General features: G+C 37.8%; 1 protein-coding gene across 2 annotated transcripts; it reads left to right on the top strand.

Moving 5' to 3' along the window:
• Positions 1-125: 125 nt before the first annotated feature.
• Positions 126-26,801, top strand: LOC127428433 (phosphatidylinositol-binding clathrin assembly protein-like). Of its 2 annotated transcripts, XM_051676800.1 has the most exons (19): positions 126-929; positions 3,545-3,687; positions 3,960-4,035; positions 5,154-5,256; positions 5,430-5,523; positions 7,829-7,940; positions 9,783-9,889; positions 10,971-11,012; positions 13,228-13,313; positions 17,557-17,590; positions 17,782-17,924; positions 21,917-22,014; positions 22,238-22,354; positions 22,468-22,498; positions 24,129-24,258; positions 25,108-25,131; positions 25,234-25,290; positions 25,755-25,871; positions 26,127-26,801. In XM_051676800.1, exons 1-19 carry the CDS (start codon positions 800-802, stop codon positions 26,139-26,141), a joined length of 1,659 nt encoding a protein of 552 aa, XP_051532760.1. In that variant the 5' UTR covers positions 126-799; the 3' UTR covers positions 26,142-26,801. The 2 variants fall into 2 exon arrangements, with proteins under 2 accessions (XP_051532760.1, XP_051532761.1); XM_051676801.1 differs by lacking the exon at positions 10,971-11,012.
• The last annotated feature ends 16 nt before the right edge of the window (positions 26,802-26,817 follow it).

Consider the following 26,817-nt stretch of genomic DNA (forward strand, 5'->3'; position numbering starts at 1 on the left):
ATGTAGCCTATGTACAGAGGGGTTTATAAGCAATGCGGAAATTCCACCTTAAGGTGCCCACCCCAGATATTCTGACACAGGCCAGTCGCCCCCCTTTTCAGTCACCTGATTCTGATACTGCCATTTTGCGCGGAGCGTCCGACTGTTAACTATAGAAAAATTGGAATTGTTGCTTCATCAAAGATGTCATCGACGAGATGTTGAGTTTCCACATTTAGGACCGCTGCTGTTTGACTTGGAGATTCATACAACATTTAATGCTTTCAGTAGATTAGTCATTTATTTAACGCAAACGGGCTGAAGGAATTTGAAAATGATGCTCGATATCAAATTCCGCTATGCACAGACTACATGCATGCAATGAATCAGGACGAATTTTTCCGCTGCTAGATCGACAACTTGACATTGACAACACTACGATATAAAGAAGGACCGAGTGGTTTTGTTCTGTTTTCGTTCGCAGAGACCAAATATTGCGCCATTCATACAGCAATTACATGGTTAACCGGCAACACCGGAGGGAAGTGAGTAACATAGTGTCCTTTTTGCGCGTACGGAAAGGGGTGATTAAATAACGCTGATCGGAAACGATATATCGCTATTTGTAATTGTCATCGTTTCCGCGCGAGGTTAACCGTGAGTGATCGCCGTTATCTGAATGTCAGAGCATCCTCGCCTGTGTCCGGTTCGTATCAGGGTAGCGCTCTTTGCAAGACCTTTGAAAACCCACGGAGTGGGCTCCCTCACACCCCTGCAGTGAATAGATCTGTTTGAAAGACGATTTATTGAAAATCGTAATATGTCGGGACAGTCCATCACGGACCGGATCGCCGCTGCTCAGCACAGCATGACGGGATCTGCCATCAGCAAAGCCGTGTGCAAGGCCACGACGCACGAAGTCAGCGCGCCCAAGAAGAAGCACCTTGATTGTAGGTTAAAGCAGAAAAGCGCTTCAAAATGTCATCCGTTTTATTATGCATCCGAACGGTTGTCATTTAGTATTCACTCTTTTCTGGACGTTAATTATCATTATTATTTCTATTTATAACTCAGTCGGTGACATTCAAATGATTATAGCTGATGATTTTCTGGACAGTTATTATAGAGTTCATTTAATCAATTAACTGAAGGTCACAGTGGCCCGTTTACAGTCCCATACGGACATTAACGCTGCGCGCGTGAATGCAGATTACTATGCATGATTGACACACTGACCAATTTGCATAAATTCATACGGCAGAGACCTCAGTCTCAACCATTACTGTGACCGCTTTTATTTATTACATATTTTTATCGAAATGCATTGAAAGCTATTTCATTCCATGCGTATATGACAACGTAGATGTGTTTATTAAATAATTATGCATTTCCCTTTATGTTGACATCAATAGAGCACCAGTGGTGTGAAACCTGTACAGGGGGGCTATAAATCATTTGATTGCTGATTGCATAGAAGGCAACATACAATGTCAAGGGCATAGCGTGGTGACCACTGCACAATGTAATTTGTAAATTTGATGATGACTTAATCATTTATCCCAGTGTTTAATGCTATTGTTGATGTTTATATTTGTATACATTGTTTACTTGTGCTTTTTGGTATCCTTTGAGTCATTGTAGGTGACAACACTATCAATGTAGTGGAGATGTTTACATATTGCAGCCCTCACCATTACAATAACCTGTCATTTTTAGCCTGTTCTGATAAATCTGAACATCTATGCATTTATTTTCACTTACATTAAAGGACTTTTCCAGGTCAATCGACAGCATTTGTGGAATAATGTTGATTAGCACAAACAATAATTTCAACTCGTTCCTCCTTTTCTTTAAAAAAATGCAAAAGTGGAGGTTACAGTGAGGCACTAACAATGGAAGTGAATGGGGCCAATTGTGTGAGAGTTTAAAGGCAGAAATGTGAAGATTATAATTTTATAAAAGCACTTACATTAATTTCTTATGTAAATACATATATATTATTTGAGCTGTAAAGTCGGTTTTATGGTCATTTTAGGGTTTACGCCGTCATGACTACGAAGTTGTAAAATTGGCTATAACTTTACACAGAAAAGGTTAGGAAGCAATTTCATCCCACTAAAATCATGTTAACACATATTGACTTGTGGCTATACTTTTGAAATGGTGAGTATTTTAACGTTTACGGATTGGCCCCATTCACTTCCATTGTAAGTGCCTCACTGGAAGCCAGATTTGTATTTATTTATTAATTTTTTTTAAAGAAAAGGGAGGGACAATTCAAAATACATTTTTGTGATAATAAACATGCCACAAATGCTGTCGATTGAGCTTAACGTGTATTGAACACTGAATATAAAATTTTATTTAATGAAAAATATATTGCCCACTAATGACTCTTCAGATATGGGTCAACATAAAAGAGATGCATTTTAACTAAAATCGTCCTCTGTCATCACTAATCCTTAGAAGGTGATCCCCCCCCCACCACCACCACCAATTTTGTCTAAATATAGAATGGTTTGTGGGTGCACCTACCATAACATGTCAAAATTACTTTTTCTTTAATTCACAAATAATAGCCAAGCATAGTTGATTAATGGAGCAGGTTATCAATTAAGCTGTCAGTTAATGAGTCCAGAGCAGATGTCCTGTGGGGGACATAAAGAAAACAGCCTGCAGATCTAATAAACTGCCAGGCTCATTCAAAGTAATAAAAGTAGCAGGTGTTCCCTGAATATGTGCTAGCATTCACTGACACAGGTTTTATTATTAGTTAATTAGAGAGAAATCAAGTGTAACTTTTGACTAACCGTAATTCAAGCATCACATTAGATAGCAGACCATCATCACTAGATGATGTCACATCACTATATAATGTTTCACTGTAATACATAATGAACATCATAACGCAATTGTACCCCTGACAGTTTTCTGTAATATAATTATGAACTATTGAAGCAGAAAACAGATAAATATTTGATGTATATAGTGTCTCTATATTAATGTCTGCAAAATTTGACAATTCCATTTTACTAAGCTATGAAATAAAATACATTTCCCTAACTTCTAGATTAAATCTACACATGAAAGGAATAGTTCGTCAATATATGAAGTCTGTCATCATTTACTCTCATGTTTTTTTCAAACCTGTAAGCCTTTTTCCTCCGTAGAACAAAAATGGAGATATTATGCACAATGTTAGCCTCAGTCAACATTCACTTTCATTGCATAATTTTTCCCCATGCAATAAAAGTGAAAGGTAAATGAGGCTGTCATTCTGGCTAACTTCTCCTTTTGTGTTTCATGGAGAAAAGCAAGTCATACAGGTTTGGAACAGCATGAGGGTGAGTAAATGATGACATAATTTTCATTTTTGGGTGACCTCTACTACCATGTTTGGTGTGCTGGCTGTTCCTAACCCTGTATAGGTGTATATGTTTATTGTTTCTATTCGTGAGGTATCTTATTAATAGGTCCACAAAACAAGGACTTATTCAGCCACAATATAATCGCCCTGGAACAAGTAAAGTAATTGTTTCTGCTCTGTTTTGCACACCATTTCCAGATCTAATGCACTGCACCAATGAGCTGAACGTGAATATTCCTCACTTGGCCGACACTGTGTTTGAGAGGACAGCAAATCAAAGCTGGGTGGTGGTGTTCAAGGCTCTCATTACTACACACCACCTCATGATGTACGGCAATGAGGTAAGATCTCACGCCCTGCATCACCAGATGTATTGTTGTTGTTAAGTGGCCAGTTGCAACAAAACCCTTAAGTTAAGAAAACCCTTTTGCAAAGGTATAATTGCAAGGGCATTTAAAGGGGTTATTAACTGAAAGGGTTTGTTGCTATTGGGCCCTGATATTTTCTTCTGTGCTTTTCTGAAAAGTATTTATTTTTATTATTCCACTCAGTTTACTGATAACCCTGCAATCCTGCACTTCATGATCTGTCTTTTGTATATCCTATCAACCAGAGGTTTATCCAATACCTTGCATCAAGAAGCACACTCTTTAACTTGAATAATTTCGTAGACAAAGGCGCATTACAAGGTAGGTAAACCTTTATGTGTATGAGAAATACTTAGTAAGAGCTCTGTTCATGGACCTACTCTTAAAGAGATAGTTTACCCAAAAATGAAAATTCTCTCATTATTTATTTACCCTCACGGCATCCCAGATGTGTATGACTTTCTTTCTTCTGCAGAAAACAAATGAAGATTTTTAGAAGAATATTTCAGCTTTGTAGGTCCATACAACTCAAGTGAATGGTGGCCAGAAATCGGAAGGTCCAAAAAGCAGATAAAAGCAGCATAAAAGTAATCCATAAGACTTCAGTGGTTTAATCCATGTCTTCCAAAGTAATATGATAGGTGTGGGTAAGAAACAGATCAATATTTAAGTCTTTTATTTTTAAAACTAATATTTGTTTTTTTTTACTATAAATCTCCACTCACTTTCGGATGTGAAAGTGAAACTAAACAGGTGCCACATGTGACTTTCAGATATGAAAGGGGAGATTTATAATAAAAAAGAACTTAAATATTGATCTGTTTCTCACCCACACTTATCTTATTGCTTTTGAAGAAATGGATTTAAGTCTTATTGATTTATTTTATGCTGCTTTTATATGCTTTTTGGACCTGCAGATTTCTGGCCACCATTCACATTCATTGAAAGGACCATCAGAGCTGAGATATTCTTCTAAAAATCTTAATTTGTGTTCTGCAGAAGAAAGAAAGTCATACACATCTGGGATGGCATGAGGGTAAATAAATAATGAGAGAATTTTCATTTTTGGGTGAACTATCCCTTTAAGACTGAAAATGTTTTCATCATTATGTTACAACATATTTGTCACAATGATTTCTGCCATTTCTACTCGAGTTTTCAGAGATTCAGCCAGATTTTCTTCATTAGTAATTACATTCAAAGTGAGTGAAAATGTGCAACAAACTTATCACTGCAAGTCGTAACTTTTAGCACCACTTTAATTTTACTAAAACATTTAAAGGGCGAAATCAAACCTAAGCTTTAAAATGTAGTGCAATTTTTACTGCATAGGTTTATTGTATATGTATCATGTCTAATACAGAAATCTATATAATGAATGAAACAAGGTACAGTATAAAAGTAGGCTAACATTTTTTCTTTTTGAATGTCTCTTCTAGGTTACGATATGTCCATCTACATTAGACGTTACAGCAGGTATCTGAATGAGAGGGCACTGTCCTACCGGCTCGTTGCAGTTGATTTCACCAAGATGAAGAGAGGGTGAGGCATCTGTCTGGGGGGAAATACTCCATAATGAGCCAAACGAGACAAATGGCAAACATTGCTGCTGAAAGAATGGTGCTGTTTTAAAGCAGCCTCTGACAGCATAGAACTGTGCTCACACCTTTCACTTTTAGCTATGTAACCTCATGCCATCAATCTGTTCTATTTAGGACTGAGGGAGTGATGCGCACTATGAGCATAGAAAAGCTGATGAAGACCCTCCCTATCATTCAGAATCAGCTGGACGCCCTTTTGGACTTTGAGGTACAGAAATTAAAGTCAAATTATGTTGCCATTTTTGCTCCCTGAAATTAATTTTCTAACCATATAAAACACACAGTGTGTCTTCCATTTATGTGAAATTCTTCAATTGAATCAATTAATTTAATGAAATTCTCAATCTGAAAATAATTATGGCTGTTCTATAAAATCAAATTAACATCAAACACAAAAGTAGCTTTAAATAATGCCAAAGACTCTTTAAGGCAAGTCAGGTCACTTAGCAGCCATGTTCGTAATGCTTCTGTTTTCTGTCTTCCAATTGGATACAAGCTTGATACAAGTACAGGTCATATCTACTTGAATGGGGAAATAATTAAATATCCATAATGGTTGGTCAAGATCAGTGTTGGGTGTAATGCATTACTAAGTAATTAATTACTGTTACACTGAAAAAAGTAAAGTAAGGGATTACTCTTAATTAATTACTTTTTCATTGAAAAAAGTAAAGGGATTACTCTTAATTTTGGAGAAATTTAATTACAGTTACTTATGATGTAATTGTGTTAAATACTGTATAGACTATAGAACAATTCTATATAAAACAATAGTGAATTTAAAATCTAAATTTAACGTCTAATGTTAAAATTTATAATGTAAAATGTTTTCTAATATAATGCAGCCCCCCTAAATTCTTTGGCCAGTTCATGAATAATTTATTTGATTTTATATAATTTATTTGAAAGAATTAAAAGAACAATTTCATGTCTATCCTTGAATTTTTCATCTGGTCGTGGTTGATAAGGGTTTTAGGAAGTAATAAGTAATGCAATTACTTTTCAGACAGAATAATTAGTACAGTAATCTAATTACACTGTAGAAGATGTAATTAGTAGTTAGTAATTAATTACTTTTTAAAAGTAATTTACCCAACACTGGTCAAGATTACAACTAAACTTTCAACTTAACAATAAAATCTTACAACTATAGAGTCATAAATTGTGCTACTTTAGCTGAGATCACGACATAACAAAACAAAAACAAAAAACACTACTTTTCAGGCTGGTCCAGCTAATGCACATTCGTGTTTTCGAGTTAACTGGCAGGTGATGTCTCTATCAAAAAGGTTATTGGCTCTTACCTGTAAGGTGGGACTTGCCTACAGCCGCCAAATTTAGCATTACAATTTCTCCCATACAAAAGTATACCAGTGACCCATCTCATCCTATACTGTCTCTAAAAATACACTTCATATTAGCTAAATATTCAACAGTACTCACCTCTGAGACAGTAAATAGAGAGACAGTTACAGGTTGAGTGTCTGCAGAGGCACTAAATCCATAACTAGATTAGCCTAGAAATATATCAAATGTTAGATAACAGATAAAAAAAAAAGAGTGTCTATTTGCACTAGATTTAAATAGCACATGCCAGAAAGCACGGCTATTTGCACTCAAATAGTCTGGTGGAAACACAGAATTTAGAGACAAACTGCACCCTCAAGTGTTGCTACAATGGCGTTGTGTGTAAAGATAATGTAGATGTGTTTTTATCAAGCAGGCATCCCGGGTTCAATTCCCCCTTTGTCTCTCTTTTCCCCATCCTGTTACCTGTCTCCACTCTTAATATTTCCTTTAATACTACTTATAGTAATAAATAAAAATGAATATAAAGGTTGATTTCCTAACAGTGATTTGGACACATTGGGGAGTTCAGAGAACTGTTTGATCCGGGTAAAATTAACCATGTTTTTACAAAATATGATCGTAATCATGTTTTTTGGCAGAAGCCATAGTTTTAATGCAATTCACCATGGTGTTACTACAGTAATGTGGTGTTAATATAGTAACCATGTTTAATTTTGTGGTAACTTTGATTTTACTACAAAATACCATGGTGATACTATGGTTAGTGTAGTAAAACCATGGTTAATTTTTGTAAAGAATGGTTAGGGTTAGGTTTAGGGTTAGGGGTTGGTGTAGGGTGTCTTTGGGACTCTAAATAAATACAATAAACTCTGCAATGATTCCCCTATACTTTACAGTTTGTTAGTCTTTAATTAGGGGTGTAAATAGTATCTAACTCTATTTGCACTTAGTGCAAAGAAGATCATTTTTTATGCTGCCTTAAAAAAATTCAATATTTAGGCATTATATGTCAGTTTTGCCCTAGATGCCATTTTTTTCTGATCCTGAGGTAAAGGATATGTTATGCTTAAAAGTGTTTTAATGTTTGATAGTGAATTTTGTAAATGTCTAGAAGAAATGGGGAGATAAAGCAAACAGGGTCTTAAAGGCTGATCTGAAACGTTAATGTTTTGATCACATTTGTACTTTGTACTCTTGTCCAGGCCAGCTCTAATGAACTGACCAATGGGGTGATCAATTGTGCCTTCACGCTGCTCTTCAAGGACTCCATTCGCATCTTTGCTGCTTACAATGAGGGTGTCATTAATCTGCTAGGTATTACATTCACCACTGAGCAAGCATCCTTCAGTTCTATGTATTTAATGTAATTTACAGGGTTCCCATGGTAACGGAAAGCCTGAAAATACCTGGGAATTTGAAAATTATGATTTCTGGAAAAGTCAGGGAAATTAAGAAAATCTTCAAAATTCATGGATATTTCTTTTGATAATATTCTGTTGTTAAGGTTTATGCTCATTTGTGAAAGAATTCATTGGCAGAGTATTTCTCTTTCTGAGTGCAATCTCTATAAAATGATTGATAAAATCTTTATCTAAATGACCCTTCGCTAAACGTCGATTGACCAATCTTAGCTTGGCAACGGTTACTAGGCTAGGGCACTCAATTGAGAACTCCATTGCTTTCCTTAAAAAGTCACTCTAAACATGTCATATCGATGACTAGGGTGTGAATGGGGGGGTGGGGTGTTCGTAGAAAATACTCGTAATATGACCTTTAATTGTAAATATGAAGATATATTTATATAGCTCTGCTTGATTTTAAGTTGTAATTTCGGTCTCCCCTAAAATGGGTAATTACATTGACACATTACCTGAGCGGTTCCAGTACCATAAGAAAAAAGTACAGCTTAAAAAAATTGCTCATTCAAGGATGCGCATTCACTCCGTGCATGGACAGAACATTGAGGACCCATGATGGTCGTTATTCGCACCCTGTTGATAACGTTTTCTCACTCTGCACAGGCAGTCTCCACAGTTTTTTTACTTAAATTGCTAAATTCAACAATTTCATTCAAGAAACATGGCAGATAAACTGCTTTACCATGTCACTCTTCATTCCAGCCTGTGTAAGAATAATATTCATTCGATAAATATGTGTATTTTGCCCAAAATCCCTACGTCCGTGGAAATCTCCCATTCAGTCCTATGGTACATACACTCACTGAGCACTTTATTAGGAACGCCTATACATCTACTTATTCATGCAATTATCTAATCAGCCAATTGTGTGGCAGCAGTGCATTGCATAAAATCATGCAGATTTGGGTCAGTTCAGTTGACCCTTCAGTTATTGTTCACATCAACCATCAGAATGGGGGAAAAATGTGATCTCAGTGGTTTAGACCATGGCACGATTGTTGGTGCCAGATGGGCTGGTTTGAGTATTTCTGTAACTGCTGATCTCCTGGGATTTTCATGCACAACAGTCTCTAGAGTTTACTCAGAATGGTGCCAAAAACAAAAAACATCCAGTGAGTGGCAGTTCTGTGGACGGAAACACCTTGTTGATGAGAGAGGTCAACGGATAATGGCCAGACTGGTTCTAGCTGACAGAAAGGCTACGGTAACTCAGATAACCACTCTGTACAATTGTAGTGAGCAGAATAGCATCTCAGAATGCACATGTCAAACCTTGAGGGGGATGGGCTACAACAGAAGACCACAATGGGCCCCTTTTACGACCATAGTATTCCTAATAAAGTGCTCAGTGAGTGTAAATGGCAAAGTTTGTCTGAGAGAGCAACAGTAACCAAAGGGGGTGGAGCTTAGTGAAGGGTCAATATCGACTGGAAAAGTGTTGTCAAAGTCATGGAATAATTATGGAAATTATTTTGTCAAAAGATGTGGGAGTCATGGATTTAGAAGTTTTTTATAATGTATTTTGTACAGTATGTATGAAAAGGTGGTAAGTGGAATCTCAATGCTTGTCTGTGTTTGTGGGAATGAGTGTGTAATTACATGTGTGTAAGAGTGCAATGCAAACGTTGTTGGTTGCAGGATATGAATATATTATATACATTAAAAATATTTTATTTTCCTTCAGAGAGAAATGTTGTTGCTTGGATTTGCTAAACTGACTTTTTTCTTCACTTCAAAGAGAAATATTTTAATTTGAAGAAGAATCAATGCAAAGAGGCGCTGGAAATTTACAAGAGGTTTCTTATCAGGATGACCAAGCTCTCAGAGTTTCTCAAGGTGGCAGAGGTAAAGCGTCTCCAGATATATTCCTTGCATGGGTTGGTTGGGCTCATCTTATTCAGGACCTTTTATGCTGCGTGTCCCTCTTGCCTTTTGGTCTAAAAATCTGTATCAAAGGTCCCCCTCATGCTGCCTGTTCTGGTGCCTGCACTGCATGCCTTAGCAGAAAAAGTCTTTCTATCTATCTGTCCCTCTCAACAACAGCAAGAATAGTGCTATGATACTCAGATGTAAACCATCTGTTTCTGTGAAGACAGTCCCTTTGAAAATGAATGTCCAAACGATGAGTTGAATCTTTGATTTTGCAGTTTGGATGCAGGGCACAGTTGTCAATTTGGCCCTCCACAAGTCCCCAGGGAACTATTTGTATGAATAATAGCTCAATGACAAGACTCTTGTTGATACTTTTATACCGTTTTGATACAGTATGTTTGAAAAGTTGTCAAGATAAAGCTTTGCTATTGATTAATAATTACCGGGCACCCTCATTAGCTGCAAAGAAAAATAATTTTTGACAACTGTGCCGGTGTGATGGTTGGAATTTAGCCGTTTACTCATTATTTTGATGTGTATGGAGGCGTATATTGGGGAAAAATGCTAAGCACATCCTTCTTGAGTTTTACTTTTTTTTCCGTTCCTTTTGCTTTTTGGCTGAAAAATATGACTCTTCTGGAAAAGGGTGAAGTGCTATCCAAAAACTGACTAAAGTTGACTTTAAGAGCACATTTCTTTATTTGTATAACAATGTGTGTATGCCATTTGTTTTTCTTGTCTTTTTTCCAAAGTCAACATTAGTTGTGTGTTTCTTTTGGATGTTTCTCACCTAGTCATGTAAATATTTCACTACTGTTCCCATGACATACAAGTGACATTTCAGTGTCTTCTCACCTATCACTCCACCTACAGAACCTTAATGTCTGTCTGTCGTCCATACTCTCTTTTCCGTTTTCATAACACTGCATGGAGTAATGGCTCTTTTTCTTAATTCCTCTTTCTCCCTTCTCCACGTGCCTCGGTTATCTTTTTACCGTTTGGTTTCACATTTTGTTTTCCGTTCTCCCTCCCTTCCTTTTCTTTTGTGTCACAGCAAGTTGGAATTGATCAGGTTGACATCCCAGATCTCTCACAGGTTAGTGGTGCATTTCATCTCAGTTTCTCTCATGTGCCTTCACCCTGATCTCTCATTCACGCCTCACCCCATAGACCATCATCCCCAGCCCTTATTCTTTTCATTTCCCCCTCATCTATCAGACTTTTAGGATAGGGGCCTCAAGAAACTTACTCCATACCCGCGCACTCCCAAGGAATCAGATGTGCTGTTTTGCATTTTCTGTTGTCATCCGAGGTAAATGGGTACCAAAGCTAGTCTATGTGAACTTTTAGAGGTGCTATCTCTGAAAGCCGTTGCCTTGATCATAACCACATGTATTCGTTTAGCATTTGATCTGTAATTGAAGTCAATTAAGGCTATTGTCTCATTAAAGCATAGTGCTTGCCCCTCACGCCATTATTTCTTACTGGCATACCCATGAGAAATCTGACTGCTTGTAATTCTTATACTGATTGATATATGGCTAAATGGTGCTTGTGACGATTAACTTTGCCACACTGTACCTGACCAGTCTGATGTTGTGGGCATGGGCTAACTGAATTAAAGACATTTCTTAACCTGTACGCACTCACCTTTGCCATATATCTCTGTATTGGTAGGTTATTCTGCTTGGATAGCTTCTTGGGAAGAACAGTGAATGTGCACAACTAAAAGAATGCCTTAAAACTGGAGTAGGGGACTAATTTCTGCCTGGCACCTCCCGAAGTTTTATAATCAGCTATAAAGCAATATATTGGCCTGTAGTTTTTGCAAGTTTTGCATGTTTTTTCAATTGTGCTCCATGCCAATGGCAGAGGGGTGCTGGGCATTGGTGTCCCCCTTCAGTTTGCCACCATTTGGCATATTTGACATTTTCATTTACATTGGACAGGGACTCCTGAAGGTGTTGGGCTGGCACACTACAGAGTGGTACTTCAACCATGTCAACAAAACATTTTATTGGAAGGAGTGCCTTTTTTTTTTACTTAAGCTGAAGCAGTATTCAGAAGGCCTGCATTATTTTCTCAAGTACTCGATCATTAGCAGTTACACCATTGATCAGCAATAGTATGTTAGAAAGCTTATTATATAATAAGTGGCTCCTCTTGTCTGTAAGATAGATACTCATCATGGCCTTTTGTATACTCCTACTCCTGTAGTACCCTTGTCTTAACTTCTCTTCCTTGTTTATTCTCTCCTTTTAATAGTGTGTTGTTTCGTTGCATATGTTTCAGATTTCTCAGTAAAAATCTCCCTAGATTGTGTCTTCCTTAAAATTACTTGTCTGAGAAATCTGTTCTTTTGTTATTCATGAAATTTCCTCCTCTAAATTGGCATGCACACCGGGCACAGCTAGTGACTAGAAGGCAAATATTGTATAAGAACAGACGCACATGCTTGCATACTGAATTCTTTTTGCCAATGTTTAGATTCAATTGATGTTGCTCTTTTTAGACCAAAGTGCAGTACAAGCATAAAATATTGGAAACATGCTCTCATTCAATGTTTGCCTTTCTTCTGTTAACCTGCTTTGGCTTCCAAATGTTCCAAATTATATCAAGTTGTTGATTCAGACACTCTCTCTGACATTACAATCACAAAGTCTGTTTGAAAAGTAGCAATTTTGCTTTAAGGCAACACGTAAAACTCCTGATTTATTAAGAAGAAATCCAAGTGGAATCCAAAGATTTGTAGGTTCTGCTGTGGCTTTTGATACCTGTACAGTGTGTGCATTTTTATCTTGTGCATGAGTAGAAATGTCCCCTTGTAAGTCAGTCAGCTTTCTGTTTTTCATGGTTTAATTCTTAAGAGGTCATTGCTCTCAGTTGACCTCAAAGGTCTTAACATGGCCTGTTGGACAACTTGCATGGGAAACAGATATCTATGCATGTATAGCTTTAAGCTTAAATCCTTTCCACTTGAATGATTTCTGTTGTGTCCCTTTGTTTTCAGAGACCCATAATCGCAATTAGGTTCTCTTAGTTATGCAGACTTTGTATGTGTGAAGGTATGACTGTGTGAGAGAAATGGAATAGAAAAGAAAACAAGTATAGTTTTGTCAGTAAAGTGCATAAATTCTTATGGTACTGTAGAATCAGAATATGTTTAATTTATGTTTCACTTCCTAATTTTCCTATGTGAAAATGTGTGGGTGTGTGTTTGCGTTTAATAAATAATTTGCTACTGCTACTTTTAACCATTTTGTTGTGTCACCTAAAACCTGTCTTCCATCCTTTCTCAACCTCACCATCAGGCTCCCAGCAGTCTCTTAGAAGCTTTGGAGCAACACCTGGCTTCTCTGGAGGGCAAGAAAATTAAAGATGCCTCTACCATCAGCAGGTACTTTCAATAATGAAAGTTATTGGTATTGTTCCATCATATTGGTATTGTGGATCTAAAGAACTTTTATTTAATTTAAGGGATAGTTCATCCAAAAATGAACATTCTCTCATCATTTACTCACTCTCATGCCATTCCAAATGTGTATGACTTTCTTTCTTCTGCAGAACACAAATGAAGAGATCTCATCTCTGTAGGCCCACACAATGCAAGTGAATGGTGACCCAAATTTTGAAGCTCCAAAAAGCACAAAAAGGCAGCATAAAAGTAATCAATAAGACTCCAGTGGTTAAATCCATATCTCCAGAAGCGATCCTATCGGTTTTGAGTGAGAACAGACCAAAAAGTCAATTTTCACAATAAATCTTGACATCAGCAGTCTCAGAATCAGAATCAGAATCAGAATGAGCTTTATTGCCAAGTATGCTTACAAATACAAGGAATTTGTCTTGGTGACAGGAGCTTCCAGTGTACAACAATACAAAAACAATACAAAAACAGCAGCAAGACATAGATAATAATAAAAAATAAAAAGTAAAAACTAATTATACACATACGTACAGATACACACATACACACATACACATGGGTAGTGCAAATCTAATACAATCTGTTATGTACAGTGTAAATACAAATCTGTTATGTACAGTGCAAATGTTTTTTTTTTTTTTTTTAGAGGAATGAAATGGCAGAATAGGTTGGATGTGTTGGATAAATATAAGAAAGACTAAACTGTGTATTGCACATAGTTATTGCTCAATGGGGCAATTTAACTGTTCATGAGATGGACAGCCTGAGGGAAAAAACTGTTCCTGTGCCTGACGGTTCTGGTGCTCAGAGCTCTGAAGCGTCAGCCAGAAGGCAACAGTTCAAAAAGGTAATGGGGAGGGTGAGTGGGGTCCAGAGTTATTTTTCCAGCCTTTTGCCTCACTCTGGAAGTGTAAAGTTCTTGAAGGGGGGGCAGGGGTCAACCAATAATCGTCTCAGCAGTCCGAACTGTCCTTTGTAGTCTTCTGATGTCTGATTTCGTAGCTGAACCAAACCAGACAGTTATTGAAGTGCAGAGGACAGACTCAATGACTGCTGAGTAGAACTGTATCAGCAGCACCTGTGGCAGGTTGAACTTCCTCAGCTGGCGAAGGAAGTACAACCTCTGCTGGGCCTTCACAATGGAAGTCCAGGTCCTGTGAGATGGTAGTGCCCAGGAACCTGAATGACTCCACTGCTGCCACAGTGCTGTTTAGAATGGTGAGGGGGGTCAGTGTTGGGGTGTTCCTCCTAAAGTCCACAGTCATCTCCATCGTTTTGAGCGTGTTTAGCACAAGGTTGTTTTGACTGCACCAGACAGCCAGCTGTGCAACCTCCGATGCAGATTCATCATCATCTCAGATGAGGCCGATGACAGTGGTGTCGTCTGCAAACTTCAGGAGCTTGACAGAGGGGTCCTTGGTGATGCAGTCATTGGTGTAGAAGGAGAAGAGTAGTGGGGAGAGCACACATCCCTGGTGGGCACCAGTGCTGATTGTACAGGTGCTGGAAGTGAGTTTCCCCAGTCTCACAAGCTGCTGCCTGTCTGTCAGAAAGCTGGTAATCCACTGACAGATAGACGTGGGAACAGAGAGTTGGTGTAATTTATTCTGGAGTATAGATCGGATGATGGTGTTGAAAGCCGAACTGAAGTCCACAAAAAGGATCCTTGCATATGTCCTTGGTCTGTCCAGATGTTGCAGGATATGATGCAATCCCATGTTGACTGCATCATCCACAGACCTGTTTTCTCGATAAGCAAATTGAAGGGGATCTAGAAAGGGTCCAGTGATGTTCTTCAGGTGGGCCAACACCAGTCTCTCAAATGATTTCATGACCACAGACATCAGGGCGACAGGTCTGTAGTCATTAAGTCCTGTGATTTTTGGTTTCTTTGGGATGGGGATGATAGTGTAACGTTTGAAGCAGCATGGGACTTCACACTGCTCCAGTGATCTTTTGAAGATCTGTGTGAAGATGGGGGCCAGCTGGTTAGCACAGGATCTAACACATGCAGGTGAAACGCCATCTGGGCCCTGTGCTTTCCTTATCCTTTGTTTTTGAAAGTCGCGGCTCACATCATCTTCACAGATCTTAAGTGCAGGTTGAGTAGCAGGAAGGGGGAGGAGGGGGGTTGCAGGAGGTGTTGGTGTTTGTGTGAAGTGAAGGTCAGAGTGGGGTGTGAGATTGGGCCTTTCAAATCTACAGTAGAACACATTCAGGTCGTCAGCCAGTTGTTGGTCCACCACAGGGTTGGGGGCAGGAGTCCTGTAATTCGTAAGTTGTTTCATGCCACTCCACACTGATGCAGGGTTGTTAGCTGAAAACTTGTTTTTCAGCTTCTCAGAGTATCTTCTTTTAGCCACTCTGATTCCCTTATTTAGTGTGTTCCTGGCCTGATTGTACAAGACTTTATCCCCAACTCTGTAAGCATCCTCTTTGGCCTGACGAAGCTGCCTGAGTTCTGCTGTAAACCACGGTTTGTCATTGTTAAATGTTAAATATGTCCTAGTAGGAATGCACATATCCTCACAAAAACTGATATATGATGTAACAGTATCTGTGAGCTCATCCAGATTGGTGTCTGGAGCCTCAAAAACACTCCAATCAGTGCAGTCAAAGCAGACTTGTAGTTCCAGCTCTGCTTCGTTGGTCCATCTCTTTTTCAGTCCTTAATACAGGCTTTGCAGATTTTAATTTCTCTCTGTTGGTTGGAAGAAGATGAACCAGACAGTGTTCAGAGAGTCCCAAAGCTGCTCTAGGAACAGAGCGATATGCATCCTTTGTTGTTGTGTAGCAATGATAGTGTAGTATGTTCCTGTCTCTGGTTGGGCTTGTAATGTGCTGTTTGTATTTGGGCAGTTCACGTGTGAGGTTTGCTTTGTTAAAATCCCCAAGAATAATAATAACTGAGTCCGGGTATTGTTGTTCCGTGTCTGTGATTTGATCAGCCAGCTGTTGCAGCGCTGCGTTCACACACGCGTTTGGCGCGATATACACACTCACCAGAATAAACGAGGAAAACTCCTGTGGCGAGTAGAAAGGCTTACTGTTAATAAAGAGCGCTTCCAAATTAGGACAGCACATCTTCTTTAACGTTGTTACATCTGTACACCAACTTTCACTGATGTAAAAGCTCCGCGATGCAATCCGCTCTGAACAGCTGAAAGCCTGGCAGATGTAACGCGCTGTCCGGAATGGCTTCACTCAGCCAGGTTTCTGTGAAGCACAAGGCAGCAGAGTTTGAAAAGTCCTTGTTTGTGTGGGTGAGGAGATGTAGTTCGTCCGTTTTGTTAGGGAGAGAGCGGAGATTCGCAAGATGAATGCTCAGCAGCGTTGTTCGAAAGCCCCGCCGACGGAGTTTGACCAGCGTGCCTGCTCGTCTCCCTTGCCTGCATCTCATAGCGCGTTTAAACAACACAGCCGCACCTCTGACTAATATGTCAAACAAACGTCCGAATATTCAAAATCCGGGAAAAGATTGACTGGTATATGCTGTCGAATGTTCAGCAGTTCGTCTCTGGTAAAACTAACTGAAAAAATATTACTAAACACAGGATAAACAAACAAAAATAACAAAACAATAGAAGTGCTCCACACCGAGGCAGCCATCCACGGCGCCATCATGATGTCTCCTTGGCGATCATGATTTCAAGCTTGATTACACGTCCTAGCACCATCTAACGCTCTGCACATGTGTCAAGCACTAGTAAGTGTAATCAAGTTTGAAATCATGATCTTGTCTAGAGACTGCAATGGGAAGATATACAGTGAAAAATGACTATTGACAGAAGACATGGATTAAAACACTGGAGTCTTATGGATTACTTTTCTGCTGTCTTTATGTGCTTTTTGGAGCTTCAAAGATTTGGTCACCATTCACTTACATTGTATGGACTAATAGAGCAGAAATATTCTTCTAAAAATTTTCTTCATCTGGGATGGCATGGGAGTGAGTAAATGATGAGAGAATTTTCAATTTTGGGTGAACTATCCCTTTAAGAATGAAGTTAAAGTAAATATACAAGGATTGCTGTTAAATGTGCACATATAATCAACGCTGTCATAGTGATTCTGGTTCTCATAATAAAATAGGTCTTCATAGAAGCATTGCAAGACATGCTTGCCTGACTTGCAAAAATAATGTATTTGTTTGTTTTTGTGTCTCGGCTGCTATCTGATACTCCAGTAAATCATTTTCCTTTTACATTCATAGGGAGGTGGAGGGTGACAGACTAATGCCTGCAAAGGTAAGAAATGTAATTAATTTGCCAGCGTACATATCTCCATCAAATTGCTAATGAGCAGCACAGACTTCACAACAGTATGACAGATCTTTGCACAATAATTTCATTTTAGCAATTTATGTTTATCCAAACTATTTTCTCTTAAACATTAAGTGTTAATGGGTCCATTTTTTGATGTTATTTCTTTTCTGCAGGTGGTTCAGCTCAAAGACATTGGCATGCAGACCCCAACAGTATCCCCCAGTGGGCAGTCTGTGGGCAGTGCCAACAGCAGTTGCACCAGCAGCGGTGCCACTGAGCTTCTCTCCAGTCCACCTGATCTACCCATCACAAACGGGTACACATGTCCTGTTTTTGGAGTGTTGCTAGTGTAGGAGCTAGGGATGGGTCATAATGGGCAACTAGTCGTCCAATAACTGACTAGTCATTTTGTAAGGTTGACTTGTTTATGTAGATTTTTCCGTATAATTTTTTTTTGGTTGTCATATTTTGGCTGTGTTTTAATTGAGGCTGAAAAGATTAGTCGACAATATCAACAACGTCGGCAGTAAAAAATTGTCGACAAAAATTTCGTTGTCGAATAGTCGTTTGATCTCTTTTAACATAACATGAGATCATATGAAACTCTAATGATGAAGCGTGAGAGCAGCACTGCAGCTTGTGCCTGACTGAGGAGAGGAAGAAAACGCAGCTCTCAGTCCAAATGCACTCCAAACCTTCCAAACAGCTTGAGGTGATGTAGATTGCAAAGTATGAGGGAATAATATAAAATAAGTAAATACAGAAGCACTCTCATTGTGAAATAAGCGGAGCTGGAGCTGACGATCCGCTGAAGCAAAACTCGCATGTCCAGTGTCTTTAAAGGAAACACCTTGGCATTACATCTTTAATGCAGTTATATTTAATGCATTATAGCTTTATTAAAGTTCAAATAATAAGGAAGCAGGTAATGTAAATAACTACAAACTATGAAACGGTCATTTCTCTGTGAAGTCAGCGCCTCTTCTATGAGTTGCGCGAAGTGTCCCGATCTAAGGGGGAGAGATTGAAACTGCATCCGGCTGATGCACACTCTGTCGCGGGGACGCTCATCCCTCGTGCTTGCTGCAGCTAGATTATAACGTGATGACTCGTGACTTATTGAATCATAATATATGTGTCTGTAACAGGGTTTGGGAAATAGGAAGCGGGAGCCGGATCCACATTCAACAAGACTTTAATTAGACAGAACATCAAACTGAAAACATAGCAACATAAACACACACACACTGAGCAGCCGCATGTGTCTCTCTCTCCCTCTCTCTGGCGTCCCCGGCTCTTCCCTTATCTCCCTCCCACTGATAACTCAGCGCCAGGCGTGCATCCTCACATTGTCACTGTGTATTTTTTATCGTGAAGAAAATTGGCAATATGCAGCTTTATTAATAAGAGAGAGTTTGTTTTTTTGTGAGTTAATGATGGATTGAAGTGAACAGAAAGGTGGGAGAGGGTAGTCTTCGCCCCATTATACACTGCAAAAAAATACATTTTTGATTTGTTTTTGTTTTGGCTTGTTTTCCAAAAATAATATCTAAAACTAATTTTAAAAACGTACATTTACTTTAGCAGCTATACTGCAGAGGAAATATTTTTTTATCTGAGAATGTTGAATATAATATAAAAAATACAAATATTTTAAAATATCTAAAAATCCCTAAATAAATAATAATAAAAAAAGCTTCACCTGAGAAGCAGCATATAAGATATTTAGACTTGCTTTTAGAGAATAGACCTTGAATATAAGGATGTTTTGTCTTTACTGCACTTGCAGGAGTATAACAAAGTGAAAAAATAAACTTATATACAAAATACACTTATATTTAAGATACATTCTCTTAAAGCAAGTCTAAATATCTTATATGTTGCTTCTCAAGTAAATGTATCTTGTTTAAGGATTTTTAGACAATTTTAAATGGAAAACAAGACAAAAACACTTGATAACAATATAAGTTTTTGCAGTGAACTTTTTTTACTGAATTAAACTTAAAAAGTATTTTTTTCCTTTAATTCAGTGAATGTCATTTAGTATCTTTAAAAGATGATTTTGTCCTCTTTATTGTTAGTAAGCACATTTAATACAGCCTTTTAAGTCGGGGCACAAGCTGAATAGTCGATTAAGGGCTAATGATTAATCGTTGCAATAATTGCCAAATAGTTAAATAATCGTTAGATTAGTCGATTATCAAAATAATCGGTAGTTGCAGCCCTAGTGTTAATTAGCATGCTGATAGTGTGCTGTGCTTTAGCTCTTTAGCACACTAATCCACTTTACAGTAGTTTGAAAGATCAAGGGTGAATTAATTAAACAGTTGCACCACTTTTTAAGTCAAACATGCCTCCTTTCTATGTAAATTAGGCTCATTATAGATTGCACTTCTTTCATTAAAATTGCCCAGTGCAATTTACATCACGCTATTACTGCCAGATGAAAGCAGTCAGGGTAAAATGAATATTATTCAATAGAGATGTGTGTGTACGTTTTCTATAGGTAATGTCAGCAATACTTCATCAAATAATGATCAAATGATGGAGAAAAGCATTATAACCTGGAATATGTCCAGATGAGCAGTGTAGTCAAGAGCACTTTCGGCATGTTAAAGAGATGATTATGGATCATAGTAGGGAGTGATGCTGTACAGTTCCTGCAAAGTGTGTCAGATCATGGTGGTCTGCTACAGCCTCCACATACTTGTTCAGAACCAGCCCGTGAAAACTGCATTCGAAAAGGATCTGTCTGCTTCCTGCAAGACTACTACAAGACACGCCCACTACAAGGCACGCCTACTACAATTTACGCCCCTTTCAAAAAACTGTTGAATGTCACATTCATGCACTATTTGTTGCATTTGTTTGGAGTCCCGCAGCAACCCTACACCTACACATATCCCTACCCCTAAACCTAACCTTAACAACAAACTTTAAAAAAATGAGAAGTTTGTAAAATTATTAAATATACCACAATTTAAGGTGCACTTAGTAACTTTTGTCTTTGTGTCATCTTGGACTTACACTGACACCTAGCGGCTTGGATGCAGCATAATTTAAAATCAATCGTTTTCAGTTTCAGGTGACATTGTAGAAATTAAGTATTCACAGTCAGCTGTGATTACTTTAATCAGTGAGTGAAAGTGTCAAATACAGTTACTGAGATTAAGCGAGTAGTATTTGGCTGGTCATGTGATTCTAACATGGCAGCACCCATGTGCAGACCCTCTCCATGTAGAATAAAACAGCTTTTATAAGGCCACTGATATGACTGGAGTCTTCATTATGTGAGTGGTCATGATTTCCTACATATATTGCAAAATTACAATTAATATCTTTAGGAGTTCAACTTTTTTAATGAGGAAAGAATTACTGAGTGCACCTTTAAGAGTTCTATTGAAAACAATCATACCGCCATATCAGTATGTGGTGACAGTGAAGAGAAATGTGATGAAAATGAAGAGGAGAAGAAGCTAGCATATGTTAAGCTAATAGGCTAACCAGTTAGCTTGTGAGCGAACTAGAGAAAACATATGTTTAAAAGAAATGTTTAATGTCACCTTATATGTGACATATAATTGAAAAGTTATTCTTTGTTATATTTACACTGTCAAGACAACATGAATCATACAGCAACTGCATAAGATTTTAAAAGTTATTTTAGACAATAGACTCGCTAAATGATCCAAGGGGGGCTTTACTTGAAGTGGGCTTGTTGTGTAGTGGGTGTTCCTTGTCATCTTGTGGTTTGCAGGACGCAGACAGATACAGTTAGTGAATTTTGCTCCATACTATTGTGCTCCGTCTAGCTGTTTTTGAATACAAGAATGCGTCTTATGTGAACTCCCCATTAAAAATGCGTCCAATCGGAACCAGGTGAACCTCAAACCACCCTAATTCTTCCTTAAGACCAATTATTCAACTAGTCATTGAGGCTACCCACCAACTAATCGATTTTAAAAGTATGTTGTTTAGCACATCCCTATATGGAGCTGAACATGAATATAAACTAAAAATCTGGAGATGTACTTGGGGACCATTACTAGTTTTTATGCCCTTCTGCATTTATATTTATTCATTTAGCAGAGGCAAGTCACTCTTTTCTCCAAAGCGACTTACAAATAAGGAAAAACACAAGCAATTTATCATAAAAGGAGCCAACAATATTTGCAGTGCTGCAGTGTCAAATTTAAAGAGTAAACCAGAATTGCTAGAGCAGAAGCATAGTTGCAAAAGGTATTGCTGACCCTTATGTGAAAACAAAATACAAGGTTTAATTGTATTCTTCCCCTATTTACCTAACAGTGTGCACAACTTCACCAGTGACCATTTTGATCTGCAACACAATTCCAGCACCTCTGCCCAGACAACCTCCCTGCCAGCCAGTAACAACAGCTGGGGAGGTAACAAAAGCAGAACACTGGCACATAACTGTCTCTATTCATTTCTGTATTCTAACATTTATTTTTATTTTTATTTGTTAATTCATGGCACATTCTTTACTTGTTTGGGACCCATCCTGGTGAGTCTTTTACAAGTTTTTATAAAGATTATAATGGCTTTTACTTTTGAGAATAATCTTAGTCATGATTCCTCCATTTTATCTTCTAGGTTGGTTTTCCGTAGGAGCACTTTTGAAGCCCACCCTCTCCTCACAGGTCCAAAGTCAAGGCACACAGTTCTACAATGGAGGAAAATTACTTACTAATGACCTGGACTCGTCCTTGGCCAACCTTGTGGGCAGTGAGTCTTTTAATGTTCATTTTTATTTAGTTTCTATGGCAATTTAACACATTAAACAATGTGCTACCTTAATGTAATGTGCTCAAAATGCATGTGTGTTTTGTTTTTTCTAGATTTACATTTTGGTGGACCCCCAGCCAAAAAGTAAGGGTTCTTCAGGCAAAGAGAGGGATGTTTAGCTTAAAATAATTTAACCTTCATGTTCTGTTGAAATCGACTGTTACGTTGTTTGGGGTTTCAGAAATACCAATGATAAAGTCTAAAAAATAATAACAGTAATTTCAAAATTATGAGATGCAAAGTTCCCTTCAAATTCTTTTATTATATTCCTTTGATCTAGTCAAACCCTGATTGTTAGATATTATTGAAGCTTTATCCCACAAAAAGTTAACATTAACTTCATAAATAGTAATATTGTTTCTGTTTGGGGTCTATGCTTTGTAGAAAAACGAAGACTGTACCCCTACAGCAAGGGCGAAGGATTGGTTTGAAAGTTGGTAGGGACATATTGCAAGGAGGATAGTATTCAGAATATTGGTTTTAAGAATATGCGAGAACATCAGTCTGGTAATATGTGATGCGATAAGATTAATGTGTCAAAATCGAATTACATTGTTTCTAGAAGATCAACATTGAGGAAACTATGATATCCAAGGGACATAAAATGACATTCTGTAAAATGTATTATAAAGCATTAAACAAATGGAAATCTAATGGAAATCTAAACAAATGGTGGGCTAAATTAACAAGTTACATGTGCAAAATCTCAAGATAGACAAATTATGGGGAGAATTTACATTTTACCTGACTTTCTACTTTCCAGCTCCCCTCACTCCCACATATTTCACCCCTTTACCTAGCACAGTCTTTCAAATTTAAAGGTACCTTCCTTTGCTCCCCGGTCGTAAAAACAGTATTCTCCATTGGGTTGCATGCAAACTCAAGAATTTTTTTTCTTCTTCTTTGACAGAAAACATTTGTGCACAAAAAGTATGCTTGTTTAAATCTATTAATTTCAAGGATTAGACTTAAAATAAAAATGGAATCCAGAAAATTTATTTCAAATATCTTTATGAAGTAATCAAAAACGACTGTGATGCATCTTGAACAGCGCTGAGAAATGTAACAAGTGCCACATGACTACGCCGGTTTTTTTTGCACTGCTCCAGAAGAGGTTGGACAATAATTTAAACATAAATTATGATACTGAGGATCTTCAGTCATTAAAATGAAAAAAAAAAAAAAATAATAAAAATTAATTTGTATAAAGTATTTTCTGTGTTCAAATTGCCCATATTGTATGTTGGTGGGGACATTTCTGATTTTTTAAAGTTGGTAGGGACATGTCCATACCATCCCTACCTAAATCTACACCTATGTCCTACAGTGAGTATACCAGCTATTAAATCTAATCATGTGAAAATGCATTGCATTTATCCATGTTTATGCTCACTGAGACCCAAAAAATATGTAATGTAACATTTTTAATAGAGTATGTTTGAAGCATTTTATAAAGTTAAAATTTTGTTTAAAACCAGTTCTTATACGTAAGAGTAGGAAAATCATGAACCAAGTGTCAACCTGATACTTGAATGTTAAGTATGTTTTTCTGAGCTATTATAAGTCCTGTGTGGGGTCTCACACTGAACATGAAAAACATTTTCTGATGTAAACCCTGAAGTCTTTCTTGGAAAAAGTTCTATAACACTCATTATTGTTGTAGAAAGTACAGCTATAACCGCTATACTCTGACATAGGAATCCATTGTTTTCAGGCCAGAAGTGCAGTGGGCTCATTTGGAGAAGAAAACTGGAGGTTCCCACTGGCAATCTAAAGCCATGAATGGCACAGCACCCTGGAGCCACACACACCTGGCTCCGGCTCCCATACCAATGCCACAAATGGTATAGAAAATTATTCATTGTTCAAGGCTCATGCTCCTGTCAGGAGATTTCAGTCTGCTTCTTTGATTCAATATGTCTGAATAGACTATGTGTGGGATTCACAATCCAAGCAACATGGCCTGTGACCTCTATATGACACATAAAAGCAATTGGTTTTGTGTCATTAACTTAGTTTCCATCCACTTTTCACGCTATTTTGTTATCGGCAAAGTGAAAATGCATAAAAAATGTTGGTGAAATTTGTCTTCTTCTGCCTGTTTCAATTCGAATGGCCTTTTATCGATATAAATGGTGTGCGTGATGACGTCATGCTTAAAAAAACACTTGTCGCATAAGTTTTGGTTTATCGCAAAAGAAATCTGCCCTTAAACCGTTTCCATACAGAAATGTGTATATCGCTAATTGTGTTTGCAGCATCGGATCTGTGCAGATACGCCATTAAGACCAATCCATAACAGTGCGAGTGATGCTTCATGTACAATAAATTGGCTTTCAAGGATATATACCTTGTCGTCATGATTAACACAGGCTAATGACTGAGGTAAATGATGTCATGTGACACAATATTTTTGCGTTAATGGCAATTTTTTCGACAAAAGTGTTTCCAAACAAGTTTTTCGCGTCATTTGAAGTATCGATATATAGTTTATGCGCTAGAGTTAAACAGAAATATATTATGTCGACACTTGTGAAATTTTAGCGATAATTTGCGTTTCCTTCAGCTATATCGGTAAACTTTTTGATGCGCTACACCTGTTGTCGCAAAAAAAAAACCTTGGATGGAAACATAATTATTGTCAGTAATGCCTTTGTGTCTTTCTCTTTTCTGCATGTTTTGAAATGGTACAGAATGGAATGATTTATACTGGCTATGTAAGTCCCTCTTGTACATACTGTAAACATGAACTATTAAAATAAACATATTTCTGTATATTTGCATTAATTTGGACTTGTTTTAATGTTTATCTCTCTCAGGCACCAGCTCCGGTTGCATTTCCGATGACAACCCCCCAAGTGCCTGTGTATGGGATGGTATGTGTTACCCATCATGCAGCTTGATAATATCGGAACTTAGAATAATTACAACAAATTATACAAATTGTTTTTTTGCACAGCCAGAAGTGTTTTTAGCCTACTATTAATAATTATTACTATCATAACTGACAGAATGAAAAAATAAAAATTTCTGACACTCATGTTGTTCTAAACCCGAAACACAAAAGGAGATGTTAGGCAAAATGTTGGTCTCAGTCACTAAGTGAATAGATAACGTATAACGTTAATTATGGCATCTTTTTTCCGTACAATTAAAGTGAATGGTGACTGAGACTAACATTCTGCCTAATATCTCCTTTTGTGTTCCACGGAAGAAAGAAAGTCAACATGAGGGTGAGTAAATGAGACATAATTTAAATTTTTGGGTGAACTATCCCTATAGTACAAGGACTTCATAAGAATGGCACTCATGTTATGTTTTTGCATTGGTTGCCCTACAGATTCCTCCTCCTATGGGCCAGATGGGGTCAATGCCCTTGATGGCTCCTCAGCCTGTGATATATAATCAGCCTATCCTCCGCACCACCAATCCTTTCACCCCGATCCCTGGAGCTCAGGTACTGTAAATACTTTTTAAGAGTCCTAAGTGATAATATGATTAATGAATATTTTTCTGTACATAACTCTACTTGAGGCGTGTGATACCAGTGAAAATGCTAACAATATGGTTTCCACAGTCATGAAAAACTTTTTAAATACTGCAGTGTTATTTTAAAAGGTGTGGGTCAAAAGTTTAATTAATCTGTCAAAATGTGTGGGAACCTTGAAACATGGCATTATGTTGTTGATAAAGCTGAATTCTTTCTTTCCAGATGCACTTCATGTAGCACTGAGGAGCATGATGAACTGACACATATGCCCGAGGAAAAACATCAACCAACCCAAAACCAAAAATGGCAAGGCAGACATGAGAAACGGTTTAAATGGCTCATTAAGACTGAAAAAGTGTTCATGTGGCATTTGACCCTTTTTACCTGTGTATTTGTAACATAACCCCCCGCCATCCAGCAACATAACAGTCCTCTGTCATTTTACATGTTACCTTTAATTTTTAAGTGTCAAAAATTAGTGTTTTTAGGCAGCCCTCTCTGATGATGTCACAGGCTGATGCAAATGGAATGACAGTGTACAGTGAATTGCAGTGGAATGAAAAGTTGTCATGATGTCAAGTCCCTCCCGTTTGGAAAAGTGATTGTTGTAATTGTGCACACTTGAATCAATGTTTATAATGTCTAAACCAAGCCATGGTTTTGTATGCACATTGCCTGAATAGTGTTTCGAATCAACCACTGTCAATGTTGATTGTGCCACAGTGGCTGGCATCCCAAATTATTGAGTCTTTGTACAGGTCACTTTTCGTACATTTGTCTCGTCCCCAAACATTTTGGATTTCACCTAAAGGTTCAGTTTGTTTCTATATGACTTGTAATGCCTCATTCAGGTATGGTAAGGTATGGCTGTTTGGATTAAAGTAAATTACAGCAGTATGTTTATGAATGGAAA

The sequence above is a fragment of the Myxocyprinus asiaticus genome, chromosome 38 (assembly GCF_019703515.2).
Source record: "Myxocyprinus asiaticus isolate MX2 ecotype Aquarium Trade chromosome 38, UBuf_Myxa_2, whole genome shotgun sequence".
NCBI lineage: Eukaryota > Metazoa > Chordata > Actinopteri > Cypriniformes > Catostomidae > Myxocyprinus > Myxocyprinus asiaticus.